Source organism: Arachis ipaensis, chromosome B03 (genome assembly GCF_000816755.2).
Source record: "Arachis ipaensis cultivar K30076 chromosome B03, Araip1.1, whole genome shotgun sequence".
NCBI lineage: Eukaryota > Viridiplantae > Streptophyta > Magnoliopsida > Fabales > Fabaceae > Arachis > Arachis ipaensis.
The window spans coordinates 102,405,651-102,417,488 of NC_029787.2; the positions used below are offsets into that span (position 1 = coordinate 102,405,651).

An 11,838-nucleotide genomic window follows, 5' to 3' on the forward strand; every position below is an offset into this window, starting at 1 on the left:
ATCTTTGTAATCTATCTTTTTATTTTTTTAATCGAAAAATTAATTACATATAGATATATATTTACTGATAGAATAAATATCTTTGTACTATTTATTCTACATTACTCTTATCTTTTGTAATAATTTATAATGTCAAAATAAATTTGTCGGGCCTGCTACACATACAAGCAAAAACGGTATACAAGTTTTACAAGTTGGCCCAGCCCATAAAAAATACACGCGCAGTGATGAGCATTGAATGGAGCGTCATTTACACGCGCTCCACTCAAACGGTTACGCTTCACGTAAACCGCCCCCTTAATGGCAAACTCTTCCACTTCTTCCACTTCTCAAAGCCATTCAGAGAAAAAGCAACCCTTCCATTTTCGAGCAACGTTCGAAACTCAAGATATACACCTCGTCGCTAACATTCGAAAACTCCATCAACACACCATAGAACTCTCGATCAAGAATCTCCAGAGAGAACAAAGCTATAATACTCAAGGTACGTTACATTACCATTGCTGTATATTTTCCATATTTCGAACTAGATTTTACTGTTCTTCTACGTTGTTGTACGTTCTACTGTTCTTCTTGCTCTACGTCTCATTTTACAGTTTATAATGTTCTACTTGTTCTAGGTTTCACTATTATTCTTGATTCTATGTTACACTGTTCTTCTTCGTTCTTCTAGGTGTTACTGTTCTTGTTCTTCCAGTTCTTCTGGTAACTGATTTTTGGGAGTATATTCCGTAGTTTGGTGGGTGTATATGAGCTAATATACATGGGTGTATATGGCGCAAATTGTTGGGTGTATTTTTCTGAACTGATATACTGTAATAGCCAGCAGTTACAACTGTTCTTATATTTGCTTGTCCATGGGTGTATATTGCTTTACCTTGTATATTGATGCATGTTTGAGTGATACCTGACTGATATATATGGGTGTATCTGAATCATATCTATGGGTGTATCTGACTGTTATCTATGGGTGTATCTAACTCATATATATGGGTGTATATTACTGATAACTTTGTGTGTATTTTTCATTTCAGAGAAAATGGCAGCAAGAAACCAACCTGGAAGAAACGTAAGAACAAATATATGTCTTACCTGAAATTAGTTTTATATAATAGAAACATATCTGACTATAATTTTGTTTCTGTTTACAGCAAACAAAAGACCTTAAGTGTGCAACACATCTGATAAGTGATAAATTCAGAAACATGAGTGAGGAGAAGAAAACGATTGTGAGGGATTTGGGATTCGGTGGCTTGATGCACATCCCACCACTAAGGGTGCATCAGCAAGTGTTAAGGGAGCTGGCTAACAACTTCAAATTGGGGGAGAACAGACTGGAAACCGGATACGGTTCTTTTAAAATAACCCCAAGAAAAATAGGTCATGCGCTTGGCATCAACGCAACAGGTAACTCGCTAAAAATTATGGGTGTATATTAACTGACGCTTGGGTGTATTTTAGTTGATGCTTGGGTGTATTTGATTCGATATTCATACTTTGTTGTTTTTCTTTTTGTAGGAGATCTATTTCCTCAGAAAGTCGATTATAAGAAACTTTCTGAGGATGGCAAAGTAATTTTTAGAAGATTCCAGGGTAAGACCCTCAAAAGTCTTATAGATGAGATGATGGATATTGGCGTTGGTAACGAAGAGGATCGCCTGATGTTCAAGAGGATTTTCATCCTCTATATACAGATGGCGTTCCTTTTGCAAACGACAATAAACAAAATCTCGCATGTACACCTGGCCCCAATTTTTGAGATGGACAGCATAACGGAGTGAAACTGGAGAGGGCATGTTTTGACCTTTATCGTCAAGGGCATAACCGACTACAAGGAGAAAAAGAAGAAGGCAATTGATGGCTGCCTCTTTGCCCTGATGATAATATACTTTCATCTTTCTAAAAATAAAGGCAAGAAAAGGGCTGAAAGACCGCCAAAACCCTGGATTAGCAACTGGAGTAAGGAGCAGTTGGTCGAAAGAATGAATGCAGAAACAGAGAAAATTTTGGTAAGTTGAACATAATATGTTGAGTGTATATTTATTTATCTGAATGCTGCTAAATAAATTATCTGATGTTTCAGAGGATTGTAAAGATGGCGCAAACAAGAGAGAAAATGAAAAAAATAGAGAAAACAGAAAAAAACAACAAATCAAAAAAACAAAAAAAAGGAAGGCAAGTTCAACATCGTCTTCGGAGGAAGAAACAACTAATAGTGACAGTTCTACCTCTGAGTCTGAGACTCAAGAAGACTCGGAAGATTCAGCAAGAAAACAACCCAGCAAAAAGGGAAAAAAGTAAGTACCATACTTGGGTGTATTTTCTTTCTCGGGTTGGGTGTATTTTGTGGAACCATTTGGGTGTATTTTGTTTATCAAGTTGGTTGTATGTTGTTTATTAACTTGGGTGTATTTCGTTTGTTGTGTTGGGTGTATATTATCCATTCAGTTGGTTGTATCTTGTGCATTCATCTGGGTGTATTTTATATCTTTAGTATGTTCTAAATAGTGATTGTTTGCCTTCCAGAATGGACTCCAAAAAAAGGAAGAAGAGTCAAGAGGATTCAGATTCTTATTCAGAATCCGAATCAACTGATGAGTAATGTTCTGAAATTATTACTCCTTTCTTTTGGCTTCATTATCAAGATTTTGTGTATTAACTGAAGTGTCTCTTATTAACTTATAGAAGCGAAGAATCATCACCGGTGGAGAAGCAAAGAAAAAAGAAAAAGACACAAAGAACACCAAAAAAGTAAGCACTTCTTTGGACAATATTCTGTGATAAAATTAATTTTTTATTTCTGATTCATACTTGTTTTTTCACCCAGAACACAATCCAAAATGAAAAAGGTTGTTGCTGAGCATTCATCTCCTGAAGAAGATCAATCCTATGATGGGTACAGTAATACGTAAGCTATATTACCGTCATCATCATAATTATTTTGGTTAACATCTTCTTTTATGAATGTAGTGAGAGATATGAAATATCAAGTGAAGATCTAGATGAATTGTTAAGGAAAAACGATGAAAATTCTGGTGCACAGAGGTATGTCTTGATGGGGTGTATATTTCAGATTTTACTGTGTTTTCTTTGCTAATAATTGTTTCTTATTTCGCAGGGAGAAGGAAGCTGACATGCGATCGACAGAAAGTCGCTATGTCTCTTCTGAAACGTAAGATGCTTTATTAATAAAATCTTTTTATCATGATTTACGTGTATCATATTTTGTCTGAAATAACATGAAATCTGTTCAGAATACCGGACGTCAACTTGGGAAGTGATGATCCTTCCTCTCAAAGACACACAGAACAAAGTAGTGTAAACAGTCCTGCAGAGAGCATGTAATTTCTCTTTCAAAGAACCGTTACTTTCGTTCTTTTATTACCTTCTGCTTCTAATTCTGTATATATTTTCTTTTAGAAAAAAATTCCTTTATTATTTTATTCGAGAAAAAAAAGGCAGGAAAAAAAAAAGCAAAAACTGCAAGTATGTAAGTTCTCAAAAAACAAAGCCTATGTTCCTTTTGAATTGTTCGGGTGTATTTTTTGACTCTCTTTGGGTGTATTTTAGGTTGAGTCTTGTTCAAGAATCAGCCAGTGAGCCGGCTGATTCGAATATAATGGTTGTGAGGGAAGAGACACCGTCGTAAGCGCTTGCAATGTGAGTTTTTCAAGAATATTTCAACCTTATAACCTTATTATTTTCAAAGGCGTTGTTAACCTTTTATTTTTCTTCTTGTTTAGAGTTCTGATTCAAGTTTTCGTGCCAGTGTCCCAAACAACCACCGTGCCGGAATTTGATGAAACACCTGAGACAGAATTTTATGCAACCCCTCTGCTACAAATTAAAGGAACTACAAAAATGTAAGAAATAGTATTGGGTGTATATTTGTTTCGATTTTGGGTGTATATTGGGTTACAGTTCGGGTGTATATTTGTTTTGAAATTGGGTGTATATTTGCTTACAGTTTGCGTGTATATTGATCCTGAATAGTTTTTTTTTGTCATGATTAATTTGATGTGCCGTGCAGCACTCCTGAACCCCCCCCCCCAACAACTTGAAGAAAGCACACCCACGCTTCCCCCAACTCCATCTAAAAGGTAAGTTCATCAGACTAAAATCAATCTTTGCTTATCATCCGTATATTCTTACTCTTACAATACGTTATACATGATCACACAGTTATCCAGCTGAAGAAGACGCTGCTGCGCTGATGATGATGGCACGAACAGCATCGTATGTTCCTAAAACAGATCCAATGCCATCATTCAACCTGGGCTTCACTGATTCAAGCCAAGAAAAAGCAGCAACGCAGGAGGGAGCGTCAACACAGGAGGCAGATAGGGCAAAAACTCCAAAAACTGCAAATTTGCTGGAACAACTAGAGGATTTGGTACAAAAAATAGCAAGCAGTGCGGCGAAAGAAGAAAGTAAAAGTCCACAAATTCAAAAGGAGACTGGCGGAGAAAGTTCTGGGAAGTTTGAAACTCCTGCGACTCCTGCGCAGAATACGGATGATATGAAAGAGAAGTGCTACATCTGGGCGACGCGAGTGAAGACATACGCAGATGACAGTACTAATGAGTTTGACAACCTGTGCACTCTGATTGCCCAAGACAAATACATTTTGAATAGAATGCACCTTGCATCGCTCCAGGCAGGAACTTATATAGAATCTGAGGTAATATTAGAATAACATTAATGTTTTAACACCAAAGTTAAATGCATTGTTTATTAATGTAAATTGATTTCGGCATATATTTCTAGATTGTATCTACCATGTGCCTAATCCTCAACCAGAAAAATGATAAAAGGTTTCAAGAACAAGTATACTGTCTCCCCCCTGATATTGTGGTAAGTGTTACTTCTACGAATTTTGGTTGTATTTTATGTATTCCTTAGGGTGTATATTCTCTGATCAACGGGTCTGTTTTTGTATTCATTTGGGTGTATTTTTTACGTTCAATTGGGTGTAAGTTGTGTAGTCGTTTGGATTTATTTAAAGTATTCACTTGGGTGTATTTTTAGTATTTCATTTGTTGTTTCACAATTGTTGCAGAGCATGGCCGTTTCGAAGCACCCAAACGGGGAATTCATATCACCTAAAACCAATAAGGAATTCAAGGTGGAAGACTACCTAATGTTTATTTCCTTCATAGATGGAAAAAAATTAGCTTCGCATCGATATGTGAGTTTTCATTTGTAAAATTTGTTAGTACCATTCTTTACTTATATGCCAAATAAAATAATACACTATTGAAATGTGGCAATCCTTCAGATTTTTGCGCCTGTTTGCTACTCGGGCCATTGGTGGTTATGGGTGATTGATACAACAAAGGGGAGATTTTATATACTTGACCCACTACACAAGAAAGCTCCAAGCGATGGGAGAAAGCAGCTTAATAAATTCACTGTAAGTTGGTTCTGTGTTCTTTATTTTAATAGATAGGTGTATTTCAATTCAATATAAGGTGTATGTATGTTTTGATTTGGGTGTAAGTATTTTCTCTTTTGGGTGTATTTCATTCGGGTGTATTACTGATTTGTTTTGTTTTTAAGGGATATGTAATTTCAAGAATTAGAGCATATACCGGCGGGGCACCTCTGAAGAAAAAGGAGAATGAGTTGGAAATTAAAGCAACATACGTTAAAATCTCAGGCCAAAAATCAAGGTATAAAATTGTGACTCTGAACATTAAACTTTCCTAAATGAGATTTGTAATTTATTTTCTTCGTTTTCAGCTATGACTGTGCTATTTACGTTATGAAGTGGCTTGAGTTAATTGAGCCCGAAAACATTAAAAGGGCGAAGTATGAATGAGATAATTGGCCACAGGTAACTGTCTTTAAAACTATATAGCTCTGTATTACTTTACTGGAATTAATATTGTTATTTAAACAGAATATACTTTTTAATTATAGGAGGAGGCGGACCACTATAGAGTAGAATATGCTTCGCGGATACCATTCAGTGAAATGAATAAAGATAGAGATCAAGCAATTAGAGCGAGTAATACAATAAGACTGTCCAAGCCATCGTCAGTCTTATTGAGTCCATTTTGTCAGATAAATTCTACTGATGTAGAAACTGAGTAATATGACTGCTAGCTAGTTTGTAAATTGAACAAATGCTGTAAAAATTTGCCATTTATAAACAACTTCTGTTCAATGAAATTTTTTTCCATAGTTAAACTGTCTGTGCTGTTAAACTGTCTGTGCTGTATTCAAAAGCTATGTATTACATGTGGTAAAATATGAAGGAAAACATCAAGGCATATGTAAACAGAAATTATAAACTTTTACACCCAACGGAAGTTTAATATACACCCAAGATTGCTTAAATATACACCCAAACTGTCTGTGCTGTTAAACTGTCTGTGCTGTATTCAAAATGTATGAATTATAGGTACTATAATATGAAGAAAAACATCAAATCAAATATACACCCATAACCTGCGATTTTTTACACCCAACCAAAGTTGAATATACACCCTGAAATCTATCCCCTCCATGAACCCTAAACACTTAAAACCTAAACCCTTACCCCCTAACCTGTAAACCCTAAAACCCTGAACCCTAATATTATATATATGTATCTATATGTAAAATGTGAATCACAAGAAAATTCAGAAAAATACATCCAAAAGAACAGTGCTTTTACACCCAAATTCTGTAACTATACAGCCAAAGAGTTATCCCCTGCTCCTAGTACCCTAAACTGATAATTCATAACATGTCCTTGATATTGGCTGGAATTTAAATGCACCACTGATGCGGCATCAAACAAGTTTATCTGAATATAAAAAACTCACATATTAGCTAAACTATTAACGAGAAAAATAAACTCAATCACCACAAATTTAAAGAACATTACTTTTACCTCGCTTAAAACTTTCGTTTTCTTCTTCTTTGTGGCATTTGCGATCTGTTTGTCCAACTTTGAACCTACCTATTTTTTGGACGTTCTCTTGTTCAAATCCTTGGCGGGCTTTGAAGCTCGTTAATGGATTCCAAGTTGGCGTCTTCGTGGGATAAAGAAGATGTCCCCTTCCTTTTGGCTTTTAATGATTCCATCTCAGCCATGACGTTATCATACGCACGGTGCAGAATTGCAGTCAGCTCCTCCGATTCGGATGCAAATTCGCAAATATTTTGCGAACGAAAAACCAATTGGTCAAACCTCTTGCTTCTTGGATCCAACAGTGGCTCGTCGTGGCTGCTCTTGATGTGTGTGTGTTGCCTCTTTACCTTCTTGCTCCATCGTTCCAGTATATATCTCGGTGACACTTGGCTTACTCGTTCAAAGCTTAACACGCTTAGTGCGTGACAACACAGTATACCTCTCGACTCGAATAATAAGCATTGGAATTTTACCTCGGCTGCAACTGAGTCGTAAGTAACCACAAACTTGTTGAATATTGAGCTGGAAACTTGTTCTCCGACTTCGTATACTGAATAGCCTAGAGCGGAATTCGTTAATCTGGTGATGCAATTCGCCTTTCCTCTGAATTGCGCTTGGACTTCCCTAAACTTTTGATGAGTGTACACATCTTGAAACTGAGCTTCAATAGAGGATTTGGTTGCACACGGTATGACCGTATGAAAATCTGCAGCATCTGATTCTCTCTCTGCTTGCTCCCTGCTTCCGAGGCAATTATCGTATTATTTGACGAACTGAATAAGCGAGCTGTTCCGGGTGATAAACTTGTTAAAAAATGAATGCATGCTCTCGCTCCTTTGTGTGCTTCTCATCCCTGCCCAGAAGTGGTGATTGGTGATCTCATTTCTTGTTCGATATCTGCATGTCCCTTGTACCCGTTTAATTTGCTTGGTATCTTCTTCATGATGTGCCAAATACACCAACGGTGAATTGTTGTTGGCATACAGGCCTCTAAAGCCCTTTTCATTGATGCGCATTGATCGGTGAGAAACCCTTTCGGAGCATTTCCTCCCATGTAATGAAGCCAATATTCAAATAACCATTTGAATGATTCAATTTCTTCGTTTTTCATCAAAGAGCATCCGAGAAGTGTTGATTGACCGTGGTGATTCACCCCGACAAAAGAACCACAAACCAAATTATACCTGAACAGATTACCATAGTGTAGAATGCAAAATCATTAGGTACACCCAACAAATGCTTCGTATACACCCAAAAAAATAGCCAATATACACCTCTGTTGCGGATTCATAAAAATACATTAATTTAGCATCATAAACAGGGGCAGTTTGTTACCTGTTTGTATTGTAGGTGGTGTCAAATGAAATAACATCTCTGAAATACTCAAAGGCAGCTCTGCTTCTTGCATCGGCCCAAAAAGCCAGCTTAATCGATTGATCCTCCTCGAGTTCGAGCTCAAAATAGAAATTCTGATTCTTCTCTTTCATTCTTAACAAATATTTCCCGAATTCCTTTGCATCTTCTTGTTTGGAAACATTCCGCACTTCCCTGATAATGTAATTCCTCACATCCTTTTCGATAAAATTTAACTCGCGGTGACCCCTGGCAGCCGCAACAAATGATTGGTAGGTTTTGCTTGGTCTGATACCGGCCTCTTCGTTATTCTCTATTGTACGACGAATGGACATGCTTAGTTCCCTGTGCTGTTTGAGCATCTCTGCTTTACTTGGACAGCAGGGGTGTGAATGATCCAGCACAACCTTTGAAATGATCCAAGCACCGACATCCTTCAATGTGTGTATATAAATTCTTGCAGAACAGTTTAAACTGGCTGTTGGATTGGTCTTCTCGGTCGGAGATATTTTAGATTTCCATTTTTCCTCTCTGCTACATGTAATCAATTGATTCTTAATCTTGTTTCCCTTCCTATTTGTTCTCCAAACTTTTGTAGAAAAACCTGCAGCCTTGGCATAGTTCCTGTAAAATTTTCCAGCATCTTCAAGGGTGGTAAAGGTCATTCCAACCTTCGGAACAAACTGGTCATCAACAACAGAGAGAGGCTGCAGAATACACCATGTCAAAAACTAAAAATATACCCAATCATTGCTGATATAATACACCCGAACCGCAACAACTCAACTAAAATAACAAAAAAAAAACCATAAACTATAAATACACAAGCTGCAGAATACACCATGTCAAAAACTAAAAACACACCCAATCATGTCTGATATAATACACCTGAACGACAACAAAGCTAACAACAGAAAAACCCATAAACTGTAAATACACCCACACTTCTCGCAAAAATACACCCAAAAAAGTTCTGATCTACACCCGAGCGTCTGCTATAAATTCCAGATAATTAATCAAAACTAATACATTACATTCAATCGACAGATTCATGTTAACGTGTTAGTTCAATGTTCAGGAATTTTTCAGGTACACAATGTTATTCAAATGACTGCAACAAAATTCAGAGTATGTAAATAAAACCTCAGGGACTTCGTTAGATTCAAATTCATAATCCACTTCACCCTGATTCAGCTGACAATCTGAGCTTGAATCATCCATAATCTTCAAAACGAGTTCAAACTTTGATTTCAGAAAACAATAAATCAAAGGAGAACGAAGCTGGAGTTACAGAGAGAAGAACTAACGTAAATGACGAAGAACATACCAGTGAGAAAGGAGAGGAAAAGAACGATGGAGAAGAAGGAGAGAAGACGCGCGAGAAGAAGAACAAGCAAATCCGCAAATAACAAAAATGAAGATGGAAATAAATCTTTTAAATTTGGTAGTTAGATAAAAGCAGGAGCCCTAATATAGTGCGTGTATACGACGTATGTGTAGCAGCGCGTTTTGGATTTTATTTGTTAATGAACTTGTAAAGCATACAAGCCATTAGGGCTTGTATGTAGAGCTTTTCTGTAAATTTATATGCATTCTAAAAAATTAATATTCCAGTAAAATGGTATAATAAATTTATGAATAAAATAAACAACTTGAGATATTTTCAACTAATAATTAAATCAAATCAAATCAAATAATATATATTAAGCTAAATTCAAATCATGTGAATTAAAGACTAAATTAAAATAAGCAGAAAAGCTCTACATACAAGCCCTAATGGCTTGTATGCTTTACAAGTTCATTAACAAATAAAATCCAAAACGTGTTGCTACACATACGTCGTATACACGCGCTATATTAAGGCTCCCGCTTTTATCTAACTACCAAATTTAAAAGATTTCTTTCCTTCTTCGTTTTCGTTATTTGCGAATTTGCTCGTTCTTCTTCTCGCACGTCTTCTCTCCTTCTTCTCCATCGTTCTTTTCCTCTCCTTTCTCACTGGTATGTTCTTCGTCATTTACGTTAGTTCTTCTCTCTGCAACTCCAGCTTCGTTCTCCTTTGATTTGTTGTTTTTTAAAATCAAAGTTTGAACTTGTTTTGAAGATTATGGATGATTCAAGCTCAGATTGTCAGCTGAATCAGGGCGAAGTGAATTATGAATTTGAATCTAACGAAGTCCCTGAGGTTTGATTTACATACTCTGAATTTTGTTGCAGTCATTTGAATAACATTGTGTAGCTGAAAAATTCCTGAACATTGAACTAACACGTTAACATGAATCTGTCGATTGAATGTAATGTATTAGTTTTGATTAATTATCTGGAATTTATAGCAAACGCTCGGGTGTAGATCAGAACTTTTTTGGGTGTATTTTTGCGAGAAGTGTGGGTGTATTTACAGTTTATGGGTTTTTCTGTTGTTAGCTTTGTTGTCGTTCGGGTGTATTATATCAGACATGATTGTGTGTGTTTTTAGTTTTTGACATGGTGTATTTTGCAGCTTGTGTATTTACAGTTTATGGTTTTTTTTTGTTATTTTAGTTGAGTTGTTGCGGTTCGGGTGTATTATATCAGCAATGATTGGGTGTATTTTTAGTTTTTGACATGGTGTATTCTGCAGCCTCTCTCTGTTGTTGATGACCAGTTTGTTCCGAAGGTTGGAATGACCTTTACCACCCTTGAAGATGCTAGAAAATTTTACAGGAACTATGCCAAGGCTGCAGGTTTTTCTACAAGAGTTCGGAGCATAAATAGAAAGGGAAACGAGATTAAGAATCAATTGATTACATGTAGCAGAGAGGAAAAATGGAAATCTAAAATATCTCCGACCGAGAAGACCAATCCAACAGCCGGTTTAAACTGTCCTGCAAGAATTTATATACACACATTGAAGGATGTCAGTGCTTGGATCATTTCAAAGGTTGTGCTGGATCATTCACACCCCTGCTGTCCAAGTAAAGCAGAGATGCTCAAACAGCACAGGGAACTAAGCATGTCCATTCGTCGTACAATAGAGAATAACGAGGAGGCCGGTATCAGACCAAGCAAAACCTACCAATCATTTGTTGCGGCTGCCGGGGGTCACCGCGAGTTAAATTTTATCAAAAAGGATGTGAGGAATTACATTATCAGGGAAGTGCGGAATGTTTCCGAACAAGAAGATGCAAAGGAATTCGGGACATATTTGTTAAGAATGAAAGAGAAGAATCAGAATTTCTATTTTGAGCTCGAACTCGAGGAGGATCAATCGATTGGCTTTTTGAGCCGATGCAAGAAGCAGAGCTGCTTTTGAGTATTTCGGAGACGTTATTTCATTTGACACCACCTACAATACAAACAGGTAACAAACTGCCCCTGTTTATGATGCTAAATTAATGTATTTTTATGAATCCGCAGCAGAGGTGTATATTGGCTATTTTTTTTGGGTGTATACGAAGCATTTGTTGGGTCTACCTAATGATTTTGCATTCTACACTATGGTAATCTGTTTCAGGTATAATTTGGTTTGTGGTTCTTTTGTCGGGGTGAATCACCACGGTCAGTCAACACTTCTCGGATGCTCTTTGATGAAAAACGAAGAAATT

General features: G+C 36.7%; 1 protein-coding gene and 2 long non-coding RNA genes across 3 annotated transcripts; all 3 read left to right on the forward strand.

The window, feature by feature from the left end:
- LOC110269498 lies at positions 221-1,781 on the forward strand. The gene is made up of 5 exons (XM_021117367.1): positions 221-484; positions 1,035-1,069; positions 1,152-1,407; positions 1,519-1,663; positions 1,769-1,781. Exons 1-5 carry the CDS (start codon positions 301-303, stop codon positions 1,779-1,781), a joined length of 633 nt encoding a protein of 210 aa, XP_020973026.1. The 5' UTR covers positions 221-300.
- On the forward strand, positions 1,792-2,160 carry LOC110269767. The gene is made up of 2 exons (XR_002358525.1): positions 1,792-2,009; positions 2,084-2,160. It is a non-coding gene; the product is annotated as an uncharacterized LOC110269767 (long non-coding RNA).
- LOC110269768 lies at positions 3,828-4,489 on the forward strand. The gene is made up of 3 exons (XR_002358526.1): positions 3,828-3,863; positions 4,031-4,100; positions 4,191-4,489. It is a non-coding gene; the product is annotated as an uncharacterized LOC110269768 (long non-coding RNA).